This window comes from Hyperolius riggenbachi, chromosome 1 (genome assembly GCF_040937935.1).
Source record: "Hyperolius riggenbachi isolate aHypRig1 chromosome 1, aHypRig1.pri, whole genome shotgun sequence".
NCBI lineage: Eukaryota > Metazoa > Chordata > Amphibia > Anura > Hyperoliidae > Hyperolius > Hyperolius riggenbachi.
The window spans coordinates 459,836,879-459,862,340 of NC_090646.1; the positions used below are offsets into that span (position 1 = coordinate 459,836,879).

The 25,462-nt window shown below is 40.1% G+C and overlaps 1 protein-coding gene across 5 annotated transcripts in view; it reads right to left on the reverse strand.

Annotated features, from left to right (window-relative positions):
• Positions 1-10,052: 10,052 nt before the first annotated feature.
• GRK3 (G protein-coupled receptor kinase 3) overlaps positions 10,053-25,462 on the reverse strand; it is a 377,292-nt gene continuing 361,882 nt past the window's right edge. For 2 of the 5 annotated variants that reach the window (XM_068239010.1, XM_068239001.1), the window contains exons 14-22: positions 25,334-25,401; positions 25,041-25,146; positions 22,804-22,870; positions 22,276-22,371; positions 20,800-20,962; positions 18,329-18,465; positions 17,765-17,800; positions 16,355-16,468; positions 10,053-14,323 (exon numbers count right to left, since the gene is read on the reverse strand). In XM_068239010.1, coding sequence (XP_068095111.1) covers positions 14,162-14,323; positions 16,355-16,468; positions 17,765-17,800; positions 18,329-18,465; positions 20,800-20,962; positions 22,276-22,371; positions 22,804-22,870; positions 25,041-25,146; positions 25,334-25,401 — 949 coding nt within the window. In that variant the 3' untranslated portion in view covers positions 10,053-14,161. The remainder of the gene's footprint in view (positions 14,324-16,354; positions 16,469-17,764; positions 17,801-18,328; positions 18,466-20,799; positions 20,963-22,275; positions 22,372-22,803; positions 22,871-25,040; positions 25,147-25,333; positions 25,402-25,462) is intronic. The other 3 variants (XM_068239019.1, XM_068239034.1, XM_068239028.1) reach the window with 3 other exon arrangements.

The window sequence follows — 25,462 nt, forward strand, 5'->3', positions numbered from 1 at the left end:
CATCAGATTTCTGGGAACATCTCATAATGACTGAGTGCGGCAGCAAGGTACATTGATCACTACTGCACAATTATTGGCCTATTCAGGATGTTGCTAGTTTTATACTATGAGCCCCCCCCCCCTACAGATGGAAAGGCCGCAGTATTGCCTCATCAGTGTGCTGCTGGCCTCCACACTCTACCATTCACTAGATGTTCAGCAGGAGAATCCTGTGAGGTGGTTGTCTGAATCACAATGATTGGCTTTAACACAATTATACATTTTTTTCAATAGAGTCATTTTACAAATACTTTTGTTCCATCTGTAGACTCAGCAACCTGTCTAGACATCCAATTTTACTGCACAGACCTTTCTAATTGCTCAAGCTAGGCACCAAATTGTCTGGTTCTCAATCCCTAGGTAAATTTGTGACAAATCCAGGTTGCATAATCAATCCTACATCATTCAAACCACACAACACACCCCAAAGGAAAACACACCAAGAATGCACTATAAATGCAGATGACAGAAACCACCATCCTTTTTAGCCTTTAAAAATTGGAAACTAGCTCCTGTGCACATCAACTGCTTCAGCTGTAATCTTCTCCCCTAACTTACTCCATTTCCTTATTTTAGATTAGGGAATATGCATCTTTAGAGGTCCCTCTTATGCTGGACATGCACTTGGTAAATGTGGCAAGAGACAGGTATCTACTACTTGATATTGACCATTTACCACCGTGCCACAGTTCCCCACTGGACAGGAGATGACTTACAGCCACTGAAAAGTAGAAGTCTGCCCAAGTTAAAATTCTTCATAAAGAAAAATCTTCCCAGGCTAGAGCGGAAAATCTTTTTTTTTCCCCGTGTGCTTATGACACTTTTAGCGTAGGTATAGGCAGCGCTGATGTAATGCTGTTTGTAGGATTCACTGAGCTCTACGTTCAGCACTGCAATAGCACACATGAGCAGAAATAGTCCATACAACCACTACTGACTTCCATCAGCTGCAGTGATGAGCTCAAATTCTATCAGAAACCCAATTTTTATCACCAAAATCAGAAATCTGCAGCAAGCTAAGATACAGGATAGTTACCGTATATACTACTGTTGTTCAGTTAATCAACAATTCTTAATTGGTTTGAGGCTTTTAAATCTGACAAGCCCTGGACAAAGTTGCTAAACTAAGTTTCATAGTATAATGTGCATATAAGTTGAATTCTGAGCTCATCAATGATCAGCAGTCCCATTACACTGTAGGAGTGTGCGGCGTTAGATTTAAGGTCAGTTACAAATGGAAGGTCACTCAGTCCCAGAAAATATCCAGTCCCAGTCATGGTCAATCATATTCTTCTTTATCTGAACTCTTAAAATATCTGTAGTTATAATAAAAAAAATGTTTTGAAACTCCATTTTCTTAAAGAGAAACCGTAACCAAGAATTGAACTTCATCCCAATCAGTAGCTGATACCCCCTTTCCCATGAGAATTTTTTTTCCTTTTCACAAACAAATCATCAGGGGGCTTTGCATGGTTGATATTGTGGTGAAACCCCTCCCACAGAGTGATGTCAGGACCATGGTTCTGACATCACACTGTGGGAGCCTTGTTGCATTGTGGGAAATAACAGCTGTTTCCATCTGCCAAAAAAAGCAGGATCTCCTTCCACTGACATCAACTGCCAGCAGTAAAAATGTCACCATGTAATAAATGTCAGAAAGTAAATCAGGGAGAGGAAAGATTTTACAACGGGCAGCCACTGACTAAATCATTTATACATAATTATTGTAAAAAAATAATTCTTTTCACTGGAGTTCCTCTTAAAGCAAACTTCAGAGGTGTTAGGAGCTGTAATAATAAAGCATTGTACTGTACTGATGGTGCTGATTGGCATATTTTTCACGGCCACTGTAGCGATATAAAGTTTTTACCTGTTGTACTCACTACCCTTACCCACCTGGGCTAAGCTATGCTTACACATGTGCTGGGTGCACAGTATCTTAACTTGTCCATCCAATGCTTTACAGGTCACTTATACTGTAGTGAGCCAGTGGAGTTAACGATAACCAGCAAAGGAAATGGTCCAGTTACCAACTGATGAATATTATGCTTGGGTGTCCATATATCATTATTATACCTATCTGATGCAAAACTGAACTAATCCATTTGAGGCCTGGGATCCACTAGCAGCACTTTTCTAAGCAATTGTGATTCAAAAAGCTCTTGCTAATGTAATGCTATGGATGATTTTGAAAAAAAAAAAATCACATCCCTCAAGTGGGATCAGACCCATAGCATTACATTAGCAGGAACATTTCAAATCACAAGCCCTTACAAAAGGCTTAGAAAAGCGCTGCTAGTGGGTTCCAGGCCTAACTCAGCTCACCACTTGTCACCCAATGTTCTGATCTAGGTGGAGGGATCACTGTTTTTAAGAAACTTGTACTGAGATACTGTAGATATGGAGGCAAACATCATCATTTCTAACTTGTTGCTTGCCTTGATTTTGTACTGACCTACTGATCAAAATGAAATGGCCTGACTCCATTTACCATAATTTTTCAACTGTCACTAACACCACTGGAAAAAAAGAAAACAACATGCAAATTTGAGTACAAATGACAGCTTCCATGTCACTATAGGCTTCCTTTCAACACAATTCTCTAATTAGCCCCTTCATAAGCTGGCGTGAAAAATTCCCCTAGTAGTAGTAGTTTCAGTGGTGACTGTCCCCTAAGCAGATCATGCAGGGCACTTTACAACTTGGCTGCAGATTTGCTTTGCTTCTCCTTCCTACACTCTTGAATCTGCCCGTATTACAACGTTATATACTACTCAGAGCCTGGGTAATGCTGGGAATACACGTTAAGTTTTTACTTTAGATAGATGGGTTCGATAGATAAATTCCAACCTGTCGGATCTGGTCGATTCTACTTTCGTTTCGATTCTCCTCATTCAAGTGAATGTAATTGATAAGAAAAGATAAGGAATCGAGAGGGGAATCGAGCAGTGAATCGAGAGTAGAATCTATCGAAAGCGAAAACGACGGCAAAAACAAACGCAAAAACGCATCGTGTATTCCCGGCATAACACCAAAATATTGCCATCAAACTTTAAACCTGCATGAGTCGCATTACTAGTGCTGCGTAGCATCACTGCAAGAATAGCTTTGCCACCTTAAGGCAAGCAAACACTATTCATGTTTATAAGGCCGCAAAGCAAAACCAGCCACTCTGTATTACGATACAAATAATTGCAGGAGGTTGAACTTGACATGAGATTGACATGTATTTTTTATGTAGATAACTGTGGTTAATTCACAAAGCTTACTTATTTTTTACCTTAACTGTAAGGAGAGCGAATGCAAGAGATAAACAGGTAAGGAGATGTAATTCATGAGTTAAGTCAAATAAGGAGAGCTAAGACCATGAGTTAAGTCAGTTAAAGACATAAATCATGAGTCAAGTTAGATATGGAGAGATAAATCGTGAATTGAGTCATTTAATAGAGTTAAATTGTCAGTTAATAAGTAAAGTGAGATAATTCAACAGTAAAGCTTTGTGAATAAGCCCCATTGTACCTATATGCAAGTGTAATAGGTCTTGATTTAATTGTGCTCGTGATTGGATAACACTAAAAAAGGGCGGAGATCCTAAATATTCAAGCATACTTGTCCTGGATTTATGAAAAAAAAAAAAGAATCTGCTATAAGGCAGTTAAACTTTGCAAGTTACTCTTGAGTCATAGTAGACTACAGCCAGTGGCGTAGCAATAGGGGATGCAGAGGTTGCGACGCACCAGGACCAGAGGGGGCCACTAGGGGCCCTCCATCAATATTATTAGCTTTTTATTGGTGTTATGCTTGTAATGAACACCTCTATATGTGCATTGACTAGTAGTAATCCTTAACAAACGGTTTCCCTCCTCTAAATACAGCTCTCTGACACTGCAGCTGTCCTTGGTAGGTTTTGGGGCTCCACATCGATAGAGTGCTTGGGGCCCCACATAGAACTTGCACCTGGGATTCAAGCTCCTTAGTTACGCCACTGACTACAGCAAATAATGTTAAGATGTTAGTCGAGCAACTGTATTTACCTGCAGTGCAAAACTTTTTATTAACGCCAGACTGTCAAGGGATTGTTGCAAAATGTCTTCAAAGCAAGTGTGTGCATGGTACTGCAATCACACAACCACTGTTTCACTAAACCTTTGTGCTGGGTACACGTGATACTTTTTCAGCTCGATTTTCCACCCGATCCTTTTTTCAACTCAATTCTGCACTCTATTCTCTTATCTTCCGCTCATTTTTCTTATATTTTTCTATTCACTTCTATGAGAAAACGAGCACAGAATCGATCGGAAAGGAATATTGGACATGCCGGGAATTATCTATCAGATTCACCTATTGAGCGGAAAAACGGATCGTGTGTACCCAGCATTAGACACCTTTAACACTGCAGTTGTTGCAATGGCCACTTCTATTTCACTGGATTGTTTACATTGCTAGGAGTGGTCTGAAAGTTTCCATTAAAATAACGCAAAACATGCTGTACATTTACCTGCGTGTTGACAGTGGCAGTGTACTGTATGATCCACGTCGCACATTAAAAGTGTGATGCAGCTTTTCATCACTGTGGTCTGAAATGACCCAGGCAGGCGTTGCAGATTTTTGCCACATGTGCAGATAATATTAGTGAGTTGCAGATGGGTAAGCTCTCTCTCTGCACTAAATGCCGTTTATGATACATAACCAGTTTGACTCACGTGTCTTCTATATCACGGACAGATATTTACCAGGTCATTATTCTATACTGGGACTTCTTTTACTTAGCAATTTAAAAAAGAAGATCCAGTGAAAGCAAGTAATGAATCAAATAATAGAATATACAGTAGTTGCATTATCTTACTCTGTGCAAATCCCCATTATTCAGCATATTTGCACCTCCAATCACATCTGGGGACATGTCCATGGCTTGCTAGGCAATGCTTAAAGGACACCGTAACCAATCAACCATCTTATCTTATCCTAATTGCCTTTCCTGCAAGAAAATTCTTCTCACAGGATATTACCCTTATTATATACAGGTTAAATTATACATTCAAAAAAGATTTTTCAGAGCATAGTGAATGTGTCATTGTTCTGCGTAGCAACCTGTCCGGGATTCGTTTTTCCTTTTATGCTCGGCTGGAGAAGATGACAACAAGACATAAGCTTGCCAACATGGGCAACATATGTATTTGGAGTTTTAGCATTATAAGGGTGCATACACACATACAATTTTGATTGTCCATGATTCCATGTAATAGTACATGGAAGTGGTAAAACTGGCCAGCGTTGGCCGATCAAAATTGAATCCTTGTACCAGGCTTAAATTAAAGTGGATCCGAGATGAACTTTCATACATTGCATAATTGTCTTCCTTACATGTAGGTTATAGGGCATTCCTCAAGCCAAACTTTTTTTTTTAATACTCTAATTCCCTATAAACTAAACAAGCCTCGCCCACAGCTTCTCCAAAATGCCAATGCACTCAGACCCATGTAGCAAGGGCTTATGGGAGCTCAGTCTGGGCAGGAGAAGGAGGAGGTTTCTAGCAAGAGATTTCAGAGGCAGAGGGGAGGGAGAGTGAATTTTTCACAGGCTAAGGAGTGGAGATGCAGTTGCAGATTACCTGTGTAATGATGACAAACAGAACATGGCCGCTCTCATTGTATCACAGGAATAAATCATCATAAACTGTTGAAGCTGTTTGCAGACAGATTTGCTGTGTAAACGATCTAAACGTTAGATAAGATATATAGACAAGTTACTTGTTATAGTTAGTTTTTCATCTCAGATCCGCTTTAACTGAGTTTTGTTTGTTAAAGTTATTCCTATGAACAACCAGACTTGACCTTTCACTCACCTGTTTTGCAGTGATGATGAAATGGAGAACCTGATGGTGGTTGTGAACATCACAAGAAGGCAATTCACACTTAACAAATGAGGCACAATTTGCTTTCATTTTTCATTCATACAGTGCTGATGGAATGGATAGGTTGTCTGATATGCCTGCTCACCTGTAGCCTACAAAGTAAAACCGAATTGATTCATTAGGACTGTGGGCAAACCAAATGTCCTGTGTTCCAGTCTTGTTCCTACAGTTGTTTGTGGCTCTTTTATGAGTCGTTTCAGTTGTGGAAGGGGTGTGGTCATCTCCCATCATCCACTTCCGCTAACCCCTTCCAAACACAGAGCATTTATGTGCAGCTGTGCATAATGGATGTCCAGTGCTGTGACAAATGCCTGCCATACTGATTCTACAGGGGTTGTGTCTCATTCCACCAGACACAATTCATCACCACTTCCTGTAAACATCATCCCAATGCCCACCCACTGTTTTGCAAAAACAATACTGTCTTTTGCAGGTTATAATTAGATTGACAGGTTGTATCGATAATTTCCGACACGGCCGATCCACTTTTCTGATCGATTTTGTACAGATGTGATCAGAAAATCACTTAGAAAAACTATAGCAAATCAGATCCGGACCTGCTGGAAATGGTCGATTCAGCCCTTCAATGTCACAGGAAATTGCATGGGGTGTACCAGGCATTACTCCTACTCAAGTCTACTTAGGCAGCAAAGTCAGATTTTGGATGTTACGGTTGTGAACCGTGTACTTGTACATGTAGACAGTCATTCAGTTACATGTACAGGATGCTCATTTCCATATGGTTTAAACACTGTATTAGTTGGGTTCTTCCCTGTACTGTTAAGTGGTGAGTCTTTGGAAGGCAAGTGTATATTGCTGGTCCCAGAATTTCTCATTCTCAAATGTTATTGATTCTGCAATATACTAGACACCACCTGCTTGGCTTTTTCATTTGTTGAGCTAAAGGATTTCCACATTGTACTGGGTATAAGGCAGGACCTTCTTCTTTTCTGGTGGCCTGCCTAAAGGTGTCCACTAACGGTCCAATTTCTAGCGAAAAAATTGCTTGAGCGATCGGAAATTCTGATCGAACTGACTGTAAATATTCTCCATTGATGGGCACAATTGATTATAAACGATTATAAAAATAGTTATCCGATTTGAATTTTCTTCTTGGTTGTGATAAATAGGAAGCAAAGATTGGTTTGTTGATGGTGTAGAGAACGATTTTTCTTCAGATTAGAGTTATCTGATCGCTTTCTGATTTTTCGCTAGAGATTGGATACTTAGTGGCCACCTTAAGGGACTGAGTTACCTGGATTCTACACTGACCACATACATAGAGGTTGAACAGTTTTCTTCTACTTATTTCCCTGATTCTGCAATATATAACACTGATATTATGTGTCTCCTTATGTAGAGTCTTGCCCATTTGGTCCATACTCTTGTTTTTAACTTGTTTAAATAAAAAAATAAAATGAAAACATCTGTATATGTTAGTTATAATGAAAATGAGCACGGTTCTAACGCTGTTTTCACTTCACGTGCAGAAGAACTGAAAACTGCTATGTTGCTGCACATAACAATGTTTGATGGGCACAGAAGATCATTTCCACCTGCCATTTTCTTTTGTAAATCCCCCACAGCGTTTTTTCTTTACTTGACTTCCAGGCTCAGAATATAATTTATGTGCATATTTTCTTGATTTTTAAGTGTACCTGAGATTAGATCATAGGCTGTATTTATACTTACCTGGGGCTTCCTCCAGCCCCATGAGGTGTGGGCCCTGTCGCTGTCCTCTCCGGCTGCTCAGTTCTGCCGCTATCTGACCTGGTAATCCAGTTAGTCGTGGCCAGTCAGCCCTTCAGCGCATGCGCAGCTCGGTCGCACACGCCCTAGGAGCTTTCTGCGCCTGACCTGGTGTAAACCAGCAGCGTGGCCGGCCCAATTACCGGGTAAAATAGCGGCAGAGCGGAGTGGCCGCAGAGGACAGAGAGGGACCCCACACACAACATGGGGCTGGAGGAAGCCCCAGTTAAGTATAAACACAACCTATGATCTAATCTCAGGTTTACTTTAATTAAAAATAATGAAAATATCCTCTGACAACACAGACAATATACTGCAACATGCCTCCAACTTTTCAGATACCCAAGATGCATTGCTTTCCAGTCATAGCAAAAATGCAACTTTTCTATGATGCAGATCTACCGGATAATCTCATAACAAACAAAACGGTCAACTGCACATGGTAATCTGTGTTCAATTGGCGTTTATTTATGAAAAACAGAATAAAGCGGATAGTTCTACTTAAAATGAAATTGCCAGCACACCTTAAATAACCAACTATACAGATAATAAACAATTGTGTGGAATGTCAGCAACATTGAAGAAATGCATGGATTCAATAAATAATATAAAATGAACTCTTGCTAAAATATAACTCTTGTTCTATTCCTATATAACTACCTTCATTCACCAAAATACAGCTGAGTCCATAACGCTTGATTTCTAGCGGAGTGAATGAGCATGCGTGAGGTTTTGCTGAACTGGGAGAATAGTATTCACCACGTATGAAATATGTACATCAATTGGCAACAGAGATGCCACAAAAGGTGATTCCATGAGTACAAGTATTAAGACACAGAAGCATGAGCGGATTTAGAAAGCAATGATACAATGCATGGATGCTCCTCCCATTAGCACACATGAGGACAGTGTTCCATGTTGTGTAATGGCAAATGATAGACTGGCACAGCTACCTTATTTCCAATATACTATGGTATATAAATACAAGGGGTCAAACCTACACCCAGCTCCTGAATTCTCCTGCTCGATGTTCTGCCTTCTCTCAGGGGCAGTCATGCATCTGCAGCATAACAACAATATTAACATACAGAGATGGCCAATGGCATGCAAATATTTAATGCACTTCCTGCCATTTCTGTGTGGCCAGATTCCAAGCTACATATAATTAACACGCAAGTCAGAATTATTTGAGCCACATTGACCATCACTATTAACATCGTCTTAAACCCTCAGTGACGATGCATTTATCTAGGTCTAGAATTACTACTCATTTACTGCTCAATTCCCCACAGGAACAGGAGTCAACATTCTGGACTGCTTATGGGGTTATAAACCGTGGGCTACCGGCAAAATAATTATATAAGCACCATCAAAAAGAAATAGAAATGTCAGCACCCATACTGGATGGATCTTTAACAGACGTCCCCCAAGACAGTTCCATTCAGCACTCTATGATATAGGTCCATCTACTTGGAAAGTGCAGTGCAACAGCTCTTGGTAGTCAAGTGTGCCCCTTCACAGTTCCCATGATGGTCATGGAAAAGGAATAGCCTAGTTCTATGGTAACGTCAGGCAAATATGAGGACAGAAAACTCGCTAAATTATGTTTAAATTACAATTCTTGTAGCTCTGAATAGAAAGGGGGAGATGATAAGAACCTCTATTTTATTGCGGTTTGTTTTCTCTTAGGAAGCACCATAAGGTACTGAGTGCAACAGTTACCCATCTACGTTAATATCCCACATCAACACTTCACGCTTGCCTTGTTACTCAGTTGGATGCAAGCAGACCTTGACTCCCATCTTGACACATGGGTAATCTTTGGGCATGAGTATGGTCACTTGCGAGGGATGCATATGCCAACTCAAAAACACTGAGGTGCAAGAATTAGCATACAAAGAGATGGCTCCTGTAGCGATGATATGAGACAGTAAAACTGGTAGGTCCATAGTCATCTAGTTTGTTTGAACTTCACAATAACTTTAATGCAGCAAAATAAACAATCACTGGACAGAAGTTCTAAACCTCTGCTCTGTCAAAATGTAGGTTTTTTTTTTGGCATCAAGCATTTTTCCAAGCTTTCATTGACCCCTAAATCTTCCAGCTCTCCAGGAGGAAAACGTGAGATGGAGCACAGCCCTGCTGAATCACTGTGGCCATACTTTCATCTAAGGCAGATAATACGCTGAGTGCAGGATATGTTTAGTAAACTGAAGGGTTGGGCGACGTAGGCTGTAGGCAACAAGTGATGATGATTACATAACTGAAGAAAACCCAGACAGTGATGATAGAATGATATCTGGCAAAAAGTGAATTAGGCTGGACGGACTTTTTTTGGCCATTTGCTCTATTTATAGAATGATTAGCCAACAGGTGATTTTTTGTGTGCTATTCTTTCATTGCTGGTCACATACAGTGGATGAATGTCTGTATTTACGCTTGGCAGGCATTCTTGGTGGATATAATCAGATATGTTCATAGCATAATATGAAGCACGAGTTAATACCAAAATAATATTGTCTGTAAGAATTTTCTCTAATAACCGTAGGTAGCTTTACATCAACAAGCAGCAGAGAAACAACTAAAAACGTATCTAAAGAGATGATGTGAATGCTTCCTCTAGAATGGACTAACAAAATAACTTTCCTCTTTAAAACTGTGCTTTTCATGTTGTGCTTTGCCACAAACCTGGCCTCCGAACTAACCTACAGATCTAAGTCTCTAGACATCTGCGGAGAGTCATGCGGACAGCAAACCTACTACAGCAACACTGTCTGATGAGGATGCAAGGTATTTTCTGAGGGAATGACCTAGAGATTAGCTCAATTTCACATAAAACACTTGCTAGGAATAGTGTAAAGCAAACAAATACATATTATCAGTAGCAAATACTTGTGAAACCACGTAAAAAAGCAGCTCTAGCGGCTAAATGAGTGCACATTTTTCTCCACTTGCGTAGCTTCTGTGTACTTCCCAACACAAAGACTACAGTCAGTTCAGAAGAGTGAGGAACTTGACACATCCTGTCAATGTCAATTCTTATAGGCGGGAATATTTTAGCTCACTCATCACTATAGTCCATAGCAAAAAAAACCTAAACAAAATAACAAAACATAGAACTGCGATGAAGGGACAGCACAGATTTTTAAGATCCATAAAGGTTTTAAGGCCAAACGCTTCTGGGACAAGTGACACATACATGATGTTGTATGAACCAAGGAGGATCCATGCAGCTTTCAGTAACATGCTAAAGTAGGTCTGAGTGTTTTGGGACATCAGAACCAGTGGTGTAACAACCAAAATGTTCTTCTCTATTCAAGCAGTAATGGCTTTAAGCAAACAGTAATTTCTGGATTACAGACAAGAAAATGGTTACAAAATAAGGCAATGGTAGACATCCATGTTGGTCAAATTCAACCATATTGGACAAAGTTACTCATCTTTCAGCACAGAGCTTAAAGTACATGTGACAGATGTATAATTTGCTTTTATTCACTAAATCCTTTGTTATTCCAAAGCAAGTATGTTGCCTAGATTTAGGCATAAGACATTTCAGCTCAGCACAAAATTACTGCCTTACTCCAACCTTAAACTCTACATTACGTCTAACCCTAACCTTATGTTTTTTTAACAGTATCTCTGCATTAATCCCACTCTGACACTAAGCTTCCAAACTATCTGAGCGTACTATTGCCCCTAACACTAACATGAAGTGCAATCCCGTGCACCATAAATTTAATGGCGCTCAAAATCCTATCCACTTCAAGAGCCAGGATACCAGTCTTAAAGGTATCGTGGAACAAAAGTGCACTATAAAATTCTTCCCCAGCTTGTTGGAAAATGGACGGGCAAACTTACAGTTCCATAAACAATGCTGCAGCTTATGTTTATACCCATAGCAACATATACCATGATATGTCTGATCGGTGCTGTAGGTATATTTCATATTCCTCTTTTATATGGTTACATATAATCAGAAGGTTACACTTCATTGCTCATGGGTGATGAAGGACAATTAACACTATGCGGTTTTGTCCACAAGACTTCATTTATTATGAATAGTTCACAATAAAGTGCTAGGCACAGAGATGTTAATGCAGTGTTGGTATAGGTTTTATTGCTGTGCATAGGTTCTATGCATCAGTGCTCAGTAACAGTCATTGCACCTTTCCCCACCATAACTATGGCTTCCATATATTCATAGAGGCTGATTTATCAACACAGGTGCTAAAACACGTAGGACAAAACTGAAGCAAGTAGACCAGAGCAACCATTCAGATTTCAGCTAGTAAATAAAACAAGAATTCTAATTGGTTGCTGTCATTTCTGTTTACCCTTATTGATAAATCAGCCCCATATGATTTACAGTGCAATAATGCACTGCTCTTTAGTGATATCTAAACGTTTGATAAGCAATGGTGTGAAATGGAGCCGTAAGATAATCCTAACGAGTGTTTTCTCATTCATGTTATTTACTTGAGCCATATGCTCCTCCCCAGGCATAGATTGGTTTGGAAAATGTAAAAAGAAAAAAGGTATCTAGATCTCTAAACCTTTATCATTTTCAATCATGAGTATTTGGTTGGGTTAATTTGGAACACCGTATTATCTTGTAACCATTTCTTGTTTTTTTCCCCCCCTCTCTTTTTCCTCCCAGATGTTACCACTGTTAACAAAAGTAAGATTAAGGTAAAAGTATAGTTAAGTTTCAGTGCTCCCTTTAAAAGTACAGCTAAAAATTATTTGCACGTTCATGCCAAACACTGCATGTGATTTTAATACAAATGTGGATTCATACTTCACAGTAGTTTTATTTATACTCAGTCAATGACCATTTGACTTCTGTTTCACTAAATACATCAACATTCATAAGACTACCCTTCCCAGTGGTTCACCGATTTGCTTACAGAAGGGCGAGTACCACCGCAGCCAGCTGAATATAGAAGAGGATGTTAATGCTGAACTTGCAGCCTTCCTCGGAACTCTTACTATGTAAGATGAAGATGCAAATTACACAAATATTCCCTCTCTCACTCTTATTTTAACTAATTCTTAAATTAATATTTACAGATACACTCTTAAGTTTCTTTTAAATATAGGGAATCTATTTCTCTATTTCTAGGAAGTTTGAGTCCATTGGCACTTTGCACTTCAGAGATCAAACAAAAAGTGGGGGTGATAAATACGAGGTGCTGTTGAAACACTGAGTCACCGTTTGAGCAACACGCTAATCCAGCAATTACTTGTTTCAACCTAGCACAGCTGTGCGCAATAGGAAGCAACAACAGAGGTGACTGATTGTCTTGTCCTGCCTTGTTCATCCAATCAGGATTCACAGTCTCGTTAACAACGTTCACAGCTCTATTGATGCCCAACAGGAGAACAGTGCCGGTTCCAGCATTAGACACACAGAGGACAAGGACAGGAACGTCTGATAGTAAGGACAGCTTTAGGACTACAGCATGGTGCGTACCAGGATTATCCAATGTTCTCAAATGCTTTTTCACCTAATCTGATTTTAAAAACAAAATAAAAATAAGTGCAATTGACCTGAAATGGAATAGAGCTGTCTTTATAATTAATGTAAACGTATCTGTAGGATGAGCTTGTTTAATAACTGTGCTAAACCAGCTAAATAGACCACTGGACAAAGCTACCATGCACTCCAGTTCACCAATAGTTACTCTACTATGATATTTCTACCCTCATACACAGCAAGACAGTGGCAGACACTATTTTGGTGAACACACATAAATGGGTGAATATTCTTGCTATGTATTCCCATGAAGTATCTACATCTTGTAACCACAGGACAGGTAAAAGTCATTGATGTGCATAACAGTATTATCACACTGCTAGTTCAAAGTCAACAGTGCAAGTTGGGAGGACAAAAGGTCAAGGGAAATTATGGCAACACTCAGGAAAGCTATTATCTTGAGAACATTCTTAAAATGCGGCAATGCCTTCAGAAAACATCCAAGGATATGTTGACTTTCAGACATAAAAAAATCAATGTAAAAGCAACTACTGCAAAAAAAACAAAACAAAAAAAAAAATGAACAAAACAAAACAAAAAAAACATATTCTTATCTGGCATACACTAAAGCATGCATATGCCAAGATAAAATAAGGGTCTGATGCCTCACTTCTTCAGCATTAAGAGGCAGGCCATTCAGGATACGCTGATGCAACAGAATGATGAGCAATCACTAAATTTGGCAACTTTCACAACTCTTCTGTTAGTGAAAATTCATCTCTTCTTAGCTTCAGGCTGTGTGACCTCTTCTAGACTTCAGGCAGAAAGGCCAGTCTTCAGTAGACAATGTGATGCAGGCTCCCAAAGCTTCCTATGTACACCTTGCTTTTGAGGGTCATACAAGTTAACTAATATCAATGCTCTGGACCTCAGGCAAGGCGTGTAAGTAGTTATCCCTAAGAAATCTTGGTCCTGTCCTGCACCTAAAGGCCATTGCTGTTTCTGTGACTGAGTGGTGGTTTGGAGATTTCTACGACTGCGGATCGGGACTTGTTCAGGAACTTTGGAGCCCGACGTAACAGCCTCTGTGCCTCCGTAAATGCTTCAGTCAGTTCTTTCTTCCACTGTACAAATTCAGGATCACTCTGAAAAAACACACAACATATAAAGCACTATGAAAAACATAAAGGTTGCTTAGTAGTCACATGTAACATTAAACACATATATAATATTACAAAGAATATTTCATATAGTTTCATCTTTTGTTGACCATGTGTGTAATTGGAAGAAAGAAATTTCAACTGAACAGAGGGTGTAAAGAAGTCTGTAAAATTACTGTAACTAGGTCCTATCAGCTGAAATAGAGGAGTGCAGTTATGTTATCATTACATCACAGAAAATAAAGATGTACTAGTTCTCAAAATTGCAAATCTTGCCAGCAGGTGGCGCCATAATTGTAATATTGCATATAATATTGCATATATTACTGAGAACAAAGGAAGAAAATCCCTAAACATAAAAAACACTGTACTTTTACTGCATGAATTTGCACAAAAAGTCTGGCACTCTAGTTTCCTCACAAATAGAGAAAAGAGAAAACATTCTGGAGGTTTATGTTATTACATGTCAAAGTCTTCGATATAATGTGTCTTGCTATCACTTTTGATCCCTCCTGCATAGGGGATAATGGTGATTTGTCTTAACCTTGATGCTGTATCTTTTTTCAATCAACACCCTTGAAACTAAAAAAAACATTCTGGAAATGTAATTGGTTGTCTTCCCACACTTACCATTCTGGTTTTACCTGACTGAAAAAAAAAACAACTAAAAAAAACCATTGTTTGCTCTGCCTGATGTTTCTAATGATGTGAAATTCTTCCAATTTACAGACTTCCACAAAGACACAAGATGAAATCAACATACAGGAAAAATATTTTGCTTCCATTAATGGCAAGAAATGGATACTTATTACTCAAAGTAAGAATATATAGCTGAGCATTACTGATGTGGTCTGTTAATCTATCTGAAGTGTTATTATTAAAGTGGAACTACAGTTTGGCGTAACATGCAATTAAAAAAACTCTCCCAAGTTTTTGTTTACCATACAGTTATAATACCTGCCTTGGCCAAAACTAAAGTTATCTGTGTGAAAATCATCCCCCATGCCCTGCCCAGTAACATTCAGGTTAGGATAATTGGTCCCCCCAAAAAAACTGGCCTTAGACAGTTAGTGACATACACAATGTAACGCGCTGCAGAAAATGTCAGTACTACATAAATCCTCAAAATTAGCAATACATTATTTAATATGAAGGGTAATCTATAAGCACCACATTTTTCACACTATTTGCAGAATGCAAGTTTTTTTGAGACTGATCTTTGTAGTTTGCAGACAGAAGCCTTCTGAAGTCTTATCTCCTGCATTCAAAGATGAAAGAACAAATGGCAGCATGGAAAGCTCTGTGCTGGGTCTCTTTGCTTCACAGCTTGATGACTGATAAGGCTCTCAGAAGAAAATGAAACTAAAACCTTTATCCTTTTCTTGCAACTTATTTGCCTCATTTCTTGGAATATGTAATGAACATATAACAAAAGATGATGTGGCTAATCTATTGGAGCACAGGGGAAATTTGACTTAAGTTCCACATCAATTATAGATCCACTGTAAATCAATACCCTTCCTGATGCAGACTGTCACTATCAGAGATACAAGGCACTAGCACTGAGGCACTTATTCATCATTATTGTAAGTGAATGAAACAAATACAGAGTAGTATGAAGCTTGTAATGCTGGGTATACACGGATGGATTGTTCCTTATCAATCGAGCCGCTGATGGCTCGATTGATAATATCTGACAGGTCCGATGACCCGCCGGATCTATTCCCCGCTCGATCCCCCGCGGGGACGAGCGGGAATAGATCCTGGCGGCCGCAGAGACGAGCGGGGACGTGGCGCCGCCGGTCGACTCGTGTATGCCCAGCATTAGTCAAATAATTGTATTTTCCATTCATACAGGCATTTATTTTGATGACCTTTTGCCTATAATATGGCTGAAAGTGAAAAGAGGACATCTGAGTGACTGAGTACATTGGACACTGTGTATTCATGAACATAACATCTGGTATGTTGGGCTTGTGAAAGCTTCACTTTATTAAATATTTATATTGAACACACCTCACACTGTAGGACAAACTGTTTTGCTCCTTTAATCCTTAACAGTATACACTTCTTATCCTTAATTTGAGTTTCTTCCACGGATACTATCTGTTCCATTGTCAACAGATTTTGCTGCAATAAAGGAAATAAAACGGGAGGGAAAAGGTATTAGGTTTAATGCTGCATAACCAATGGGATCCATGCAAACATACTTTAGGTACAACATTTCAATTAAACAGAATTTAAAATTGCACAACACAAGCTAGAACATCAAACAAGACCTGTAGGCACACATTTTATTATTTTGTAAGGTGTAAAACTTATATACATATAACCAAAACTAGGAAAACAACACGTGAACTACTCTAGGACAGTACACTTCCTCCGCCTTATTCAGTATGGCACAATACCACATTGCAGACTAATCAAATTACCGGAAAATCCAGCTGAAAACTCAGCAAGGGTTTGGTCAAATTCACCCAAAAGTTGAGTGCACTTTTTCTCAGACATTTCTCCAGTGTAAAATCATTGTTTGCAGCTAAGAAAATAAGGAGCCATGGGGATCTCTGAGAACTTAATCAGCACCATTTTCGAAGATAGCGTGCTTGGAGTGACACACTACTAGTCTGCATGAAAAACAGACCAGTGGGTCACTTCAAGCCTTGAAAATTGTTACCTCCAGCATCTCAGAGGCAACAAACACCTTGCAATTTTGAAGTTGCTGGTCATTAGTCACCTTCTCGTGTCTAAACACTGTCTGTATGCTGGGATAAATGCAAGCAGGTAGTGGTGGCAGTTACAATGCCACTGTTGGGTCAAACCATCTATGTGAATGGAGTCTTAAAAAGGTTAGGTTGCAACCTCTATTAGTTTTCATTGCTGGCTTTTGGCTGTTTTGGAACCATTTACTCATTTTCTTTGCCTTGACTATAGAACGAAAGACAACTGGCAGTTGGAAGAAGAAACCATTCCAAAAGAGACACAGCCAATAACAAAAACCTAGCAGATGTTTCGGCCCTTTTAAATTCTTCTCAAAACAAACCACATTTTATCTGGAGTTGTACTTTACATTTTTTTCTAATCAGATTTCAGTAACTTGATTGGCTGCAATGTGTTACTCTATGATTCTTAAATAAAATTAAAAGGATTAAAAACTTTCTGCCATGATTTTTCACGATATATTGTTTGTAAACCAGTACTATGTGTCAATGTATTTTCTGTAAAGACATTTTGGCCAAAAAGTTTTTATTTAAGCTTATGTAAGTGCAAAGACCTACAGCAGTGGCACAGAGCTGTACCACATAGGAGGATAACCATAACACTGCAAACTACATTGGTTTTTCTAAAAAATAAAAAGGAGGTCTTTGAAACCAGGTCACAGCTAGTCTATAAAGAAATCTAGTGGGATTTGGATGACTACAACCTTACCAGGTGATGTTTTTTTTTATAAATACGCCAGGGATCCTAAATGAGAAACAACATGATCAAGTAACTCTCCAGAGGAGCTCATCATCGCTGCTCTTAGATGTGGGTAATACATGCAGAAGATCCCTGAATCAATCGGTTAAGGTCATTAGACATACTTAACAATGAACCCAACAATACAGGGGAGGATGGGGAAAGGGGGGTGGTTGGGATTAGATATTCTCCTTTTCTGTAAGTGACTGCCAAGCACAACACAAATAACCGTTCGCTCCAAGGTGTGGACTGAGCAGATTGTTGCTTGCTACATCGGAGGACTTCTACCTGTCCAACATGTTTATACGTCTTCTAAAGCTGTGGTTTATTCCAAAACAATTATATTCAGTTAGTTTCTACCCATACAAAAGGAGGATTTTAAATCTCATCAGATGAAACTTCAATATAGCATTTTCCAAGATGGAGGTGCCTTACATCTGTTCTATCATTTTTCAAAGCATCACTATGTGTCAAAGACCAGATCTCATCAAGTAAAAGATTAGAGGATCCTGAAAAACACTTTCGATGTCTTACCCGAGATTCTCCTTCTCCTCTCCATTCAAGTCTGTTGGGAAAGAGGTAAAAGTATCGTCGCTGCCACTGAGTCAAGAAGGGGTTTCCCAGCTTCAGCATGTAGCCGTGCATAATGCAGTCTTTTCCTAGTGCATAATCTAGGCAATGCAGAGATGACTGTCAGAATCACCACGGCAGGTACATATATGCATATACAGAATGGATGCTACTGTCATTATGTACTAGTAAATGATATTTGGGCTAACAGAAACAGATAGGGCAAACCACATATGTAGAGACTGTAGTGCAATCGTCCTAAACTAACAGCTGTAAAACAACTCGACTGTTTCACTGCCTTCCAATGATTGCTTCAATTTAATGTGAGAAAAAGTTTCCAGCCCTCCAATTTCATAAAATAATCACACTGAGGATTGAACAAGTCTCTGAGCGACCACAACTGCAATGTGTGTTGCCAGGTACTGAGCAGCTACTCTTCTGACTAGAACACCTGCTAAGATACCTGACCAGTATAAATATGAAGACAGAGAGACAGAACACATGATGGGCACACTTGCTTGGGTTCAGCAATTTAGTAGTGAAAAAGCGATAGTTCGGGGTAGGAACACACTAGGCAGAATTGCATATGCGTTTTCCACTATGTGCTATGGCTATGGAAAATGCATATGCGATTCTGCCTAGTGTGTTCCCACCCTCAGGTCCACAAACGGGTAGGAACGCACAACTGATCCAATTGTGCCCAGTGGAATAGATCTGAATAACTGATCAGCTGAATGATTGGCAATGGTGACCAAGCTAATCTTTTATACTGTTATTTGGATGAGAGACCGTACTGTTAATGGCCACCTTTTGAAACACTTTTGAGTGCAGGGAACAGATGAAAAGAGTTCACTGCTTCAAGATTATTTCTGTAAGGGAGCTGAAATACAACTATCATTCACCTGAGGCAGTCAAGAGGTTAAACTTACTATTTTAACATTTGGATACAAAAATAAGATTCCAGAAAAGTCCTTTTAGGATTAGGACTATAGATTCAATTGTTTATCTCTTCAGGTTATTTTCACTTCAGGGTTGTTTTATGATGGTAATGTTGCTTCTACTCAATGGGAGAAAGTGCCGCTCAACATCTCTCTCTAAAGGTTCGTTCACACATTTGACCAAGTCAGCCAATTATCAAGCGTGTGTAAAGCAGCCCCCGACTTCCAACCGCAGAGCAATCTGCCCAGTGGATTAACTTGATCCTGCTGCTCCCCTGCGTGATGTCCTGCATGGGACGGTCCATCGTCCCTCCCTCTTCCCCCCACCCCGCCTAGCAACAAAACATACATAGCTGACATGTGTCTGTACAGGCCAGCCCCCCGATGGGCAACATATGACAAAGGTGTGTACGCACCTTAAGTAAGCATTGAAATATCTATTACATCTTACATCTTTATTGCCACTTATTCTTTTCTTATTATTTTTATGTGAAAAACAATGTTTTAGAATGCCTTTTCATCTCTTCATAGATTACTATAAATACAGGAAAGCACAAACAGCAGTATATGGAGATGAGGGCCAAAATCGATAGGAAGATTTATGACCACCCTGTGAGTAAGTATAAAAAATCTTAGAAAAACCTACTTGAATAGGTGTTTTGTTCTTTAAAATATAAAAGGCAATGTTACACACCCGGCAATAGGACTATACAATGTTTAAGAGATCTTAGAAAAAAGTGATCGCCAGTCCTAATGATTTGATCAGATTTTTTAGGTAGGCCTTTAAATTAAACAGGCGTCAATAACATGGCCTATGTATTGCACAGTCACATTGCTGAGTGTGTAACATTTATGATGTATATACACAATACTAGTACTGGCAATAGATGTACATATTTTAAGGATTTGGAAAAGACATTGTATAATGGGTACATCAATTACTTAACTATGAGAATCACACTCAGACTGTTACAAACTGCATACAATTGCCACAATCAATCCTGCATGGGTATGCTTCATGTTAAATCACGTTTGTAGAATGCGTTCCCGTGCCCTTAAAGGAATTATCAGGCAAAAGAAAAAAAAATGAGTTTCACTTACCTTGGGCTTCTACCAGCCCCATGCAGCCATCCTGTGCCCTCGTAGTCACATACTGCTGCTTCAGTCCCCCGCCGCCAGCTAGTTTCATTTTTGCCGACCTCGGTGTCGGCGGGTTGCATTGCGTACATTTTTACGCATTCCCGCTGGTGTAGGAACATCAACACATACATTTTTTAAGCGTTAGTGGTGCAGCGGGAATGCGTAAAAATGTACGCAATGCGGCCCGCCGACCCCGAGGTCGGCAAAAACGAAACTAGCTCACGGCGGGGGACTGGAGCAGCAGTGAGTGACTACGAGGGCACAGGATGGCTGCATGGGGCTGGTAGAAGCCCCAGGTAAGTGAAACTCATTTTTTTTGCCTAATAATTCCTTTAAAATCACCACTAAAATAATCACCTTCTTCATGTCCCAGCTGCTTGTTTTTGGCTCTTTTCCGAGCTTCAATCTTATCAGTATCAGCGTTGACAGCTTCATAAACCGTTTCAGCTACTTCTTGTTGCCAGCGCTCCGATATGACCAGAGGGAAGTTCTTGTACAGTTCTTGATCACTATCAAGTAGCTACATAAGAAATAAGCCATGTGTTACACAGAGAATGGCCAAGGATAAATATGCCAGCTTAACACTGGCAATATTAACAGAGAGGAAGATTATAATGTATTTATACAGCGAAGACATCTTCTGCAGCACTTTATAAACTGTATAGTCGTGTCTCTGACTGTGCTCAGAGGAACTCCCAATCTAATCCCTACCACAGTCATGGTCTAATGCCCTACCATATTATTATTATTATGCATTTATATAGCACTGAAATCATCTGCAGCACTTTACAGAGTACATGGTCATGGCACTGACTGTCCTCAGAGGAGACTACAATCTAATATCCCTACAATAGCAATGGTCTACTGTCCTTTACATAGTCTGGTGCGTGTGTGTGTGTGTGTGGGGGGGGAGGGTGAGTAAGTCAATAAACTTACCATATGTTGTTAAAATGAACCAAGCACCATTTTTAGCATAACTCAATACGTCTCAGTAGCACATTTCATTTAATGTGCATGCCAATAACGTGGCTCATTATTAAAAAAAACCTTCAATTTTACCTCTTCTTTTTACATTTAAAAGTTTAGCAGAGGGTTTTATTACACTACTTCTGAGAAGTTTCAGGCAAATAAGAACTGACGTAATTATTTTATTGCACATATTAGCAGAGAGCAAACAAAAGCTTTCATCAGCAGTGGGTAGATTAGAAACCAGGAAAACAAAAACATGGTGCTTGGTTCCTTTTAAGATGTGACAGGAAACAAGTGTGTCCGAAGCGTCACACAAACAAGGGAAAGATAAACAACCTTCATAAAGATAGTTTCTTGGCCAAGATACAAAACCAGGCGGCAAACAGTGCAAGGTGGGAGCGCTAATCACTACAGCATCGTGCTGCCCATTCCATCAGTAAATGATCTTCACTCATAGAACCTCAAGCCTAGTTTCTTCATCATAGGTCATCATACTTTTAAATAATAAAACTAATATCCTTGGAAATTACATCAGTCCAAAGAACCAGGTGTTTAACAATGGTTGTTAGTCACCTCATTTATTCAGGTCTCCACATCCAAACAAATACATCTGATAAGGCACAAATCAATAGGTGCGTAGTAATACTATACTAGATGCACTGCTGTTTCTCAAAGAATAGAAGCATGGCATTGCGTAATATAAAGATTAATCAGTAGCTGAATCATTGTACCACCTAACAACTATAACCAGTTTAGAGCTCTCAGTAAACACAGTCCCGTCTTTAAACATTGTCACTGGCTGTACTGCATGTCACTGGCTGTACTGCATGTCACTGGCTGTACATCACCTGCACAATACTGTACCTTAATGCCTTTTGTGTCTTCTTCATCAAAGGAACCAATATCAAAGGCATCTGCTGCATTCACTTCTCCCCGTGGAGGAATTAGTGGTGGAGGATACTGAAAAAATAATGCGTTCAAAATGATCAAACAATCATAATTTATGTTCTAATATTTTAGGATCACAGAAAGAGAAGGAAGTACATAAAGCTTCATTTACTTCAGTGTCTTCCTATCATGGGAATAGTCTGTAAAAGAGTTAGTACAAGGTAACTACTATGGTGTGGCTGCCCAGTGTGAGCACTGAGATTGAGACGCAACAGTTTAGGGCCTAAATATCTTGGCTTTTAGTCAAATATATTTATAGTTCTTGTTGAAAATGTGAGTGTGTGGTATTGGGCTTCAAACCAATATCAAACCATGACAATGCTGTGCCAAAGTAACAACCTCATCTTGTTATCTGAGGTGAAAATGGCAATAAAATACAGACCTACTACAGATAGTTTCTGGGCGGTAATTAGCTGCGCATAGACGTACTGAACGACAATGTACCTTTTGCATATACACTTGTTGCCAGTCAATGCCTTTAAAGAATGGGTGTTCTTTTACTTCAAGGGCACTGGAAGAAAAACAGCAAAGACAATGAGTGAACATGAGGGTACAAAACAACTGCATTCTAGCCACTCCTTCGCATACCCTCATTACTAATGCCCTAACAATAAACGATACACTTTACAAGAACACTAACAGATGAAAGAAGAAATTCATGAAGTGTCATTTGCTTGGGAATTCAGCAGTTATAATATTTGTGATTTACACTTTTTACATTTTCAGGTCATTCAAAAGTTGTCACCCTCACAAGTTTTACAGGACACCTGAAATGAGAGGAATAAGAAGGCTGCTATATTTATTTCCTTTTAACAAAACCAGTTGACTGGCATACTGCTGATCTTTCATGTATTAGCAGTGTTTGAATCACAAACCTGAAAAAGGCATTCAGAAAAGTCAGTCAAATATCTGATCTGCACGCTAGTTCAGGGTCTATGACTTTAAGTAACACAAAGTCCCTCCCCCATTATTCAGGACTCAGGCAACCAAAAAGTCTCAACTAAATGGCATAACTGAGGGGATAATGGGGCTTGTCCTTTTGGGAGATTGGGGGGGGGGGGGGGGGGTTGCTGGACATAAAATACTCACTGAGCCTCCAATGACATCTTCTAGCCTTCTTGTAGCTTCTAGTGTCTTTCCAGTGTCTGTGCACAGCTCCATGTGTGTCACGTGACTTGACGCGGGCCAGGTGACATGCCGGAAGCCACCAGGAGCTACAGGACATCGCTGGAGGTTCGCACATGTATCCGACATCAGGCAATCCTCGCCGTTGCCAGATACTAGGGACTTTGGTGAATCATAAACAGAGAAGCATCAGGACCGCCGGGTAATTTGTATAGTTTAAAAGGAATGCAGTTAGGAGGGGCAGTTAAGTGGTATCATGGGCTGGTAGGCTGTTCTGTCCCCCGCGGCATGCAGTGCAGGGGACGCATTCCCTGTTAATCTTGCGAAATGCAAGCTGGCGCCAATTGGCGTTAGCTGGATGTGAGAGAGCCACACTCCCACCGCTGATCAGCATGAGGCGGTCAGGAGCAGGTTAAAGCCTACCTGAAGCAGAATAAAAGTAAAAAAATAGCTACTTACCTCAGTAGTAGGAAGCCTTTGGATAGTTTACAGGCTTTATCAAAGCTCCAACAAACCATTGTTCCAGTGCTGGGTCCCTTTAAACATATTCCACAAGAGCCAATTTCTGTATCTTTCTTACAGTAACACATACACCCTGACAAAACCAAAGCCTGACTAGGCATGTGCAATTAAAGTCCACACTTACCCAGTAGAACGAAGTCACTCGTGTGTGTGAGAGCACGTCTTACTACTGGGCATGCATGGAACTTACTAATACAGCAAAGCTGCTTGTGCAAGGCTTTTTTCCTTCATGCACTGGTATAGAGATCACAGTCAAAGCAGGTGGGACCGCAGCCAGGCTCGCTTGTCCTTCCCTCTCTCCTGGACGTTGCCCTCCTGGTTTTGGGCCTCTTGCTTCATTGGACATGGCCTAACTCCACCCTTGCAGTGTGGAAGATTACAGGCAGCACACACTCACCTCCTATAGATCCCAGATGCTGCAGGTCCCGTCTGTCTTCTCTGCATCAGTGCCGCTCTGTACTTCCTGCCTCTGAGTTTGGGCTCTAGTGCTAGATCTGAGAAGCAAGAAGTACAGAGCAGCGGTGGTACAGACCAGGCAGACAGGACCTGCAGTGCCTGGAACCAGTAGGCGGTGATTGTGTGTGTGCTGTCTTTATTCCTCCATTCTGCGCTCCATAACCCTGGGGAGAGGTTTCTTAGAGGGAGTGGGGCGCACCTGGGTCTGAGGTCGCTACTGCCTTCATGCTTTGGTGGGTCCTTCTACTTGGCATGCCAAGTGCGAATGTGCTCATGCATGACCAGGAGAAGAAGAGGGCCCTGGCCAACATTGGTGAGCTCAAAGAGGACCTGGTAAGCCTGTCAGCCATTGAGAGAGGCTCCCCACTACTGAGGGAAGGATCTGTATTTAACCCCCCCCCCCCCCCCCCCCCCCGTCCCCCCCAATCTTCCCAGGTTCCCAAGTGTATTCTTTTCTTATTATTACAGAGGTGCCATGCTCATATTTTTTTTTCTGAAGACAGAAGATTATTCACCCCAATAATACAACCAAGCAGTGAGGAATTAGACATGAAAAGCACATGTAAACTGTTACACACCTGCCACCCTGGCATCCAAGCCTCTTGCTCACATCCCTCTGGAGAAGACCTTCCAAAAGGGACTTGAGCTCCGGGGAGAATGTGTCTGGCAGCTCCACATTCTTGGCATAAATAAGAAAACAAAGATATATTAATTCAACTGACAGTAAAGAAACAAAAATAAATTACATTCTGGGAGAGGTATTTTTTTTTTTTATTTCTTTTAGTAGAGATCTACAATATCATCAGAATTGCAGTGGCACTAAGGAGAATGTGACACAAAATGATGAATGAGCATGCAGCTCATAGTCTTACCATAGTGAGTGTCATCCTGTCAATCTCATGTTTATCTTTGGTTTTGTGCTGTCTGAAGGGACTGTGGCTGCAGCAGGAGGGGAAAAAAAAAGATTTATTCTTAAACATTTCATGATATACGTTCTATT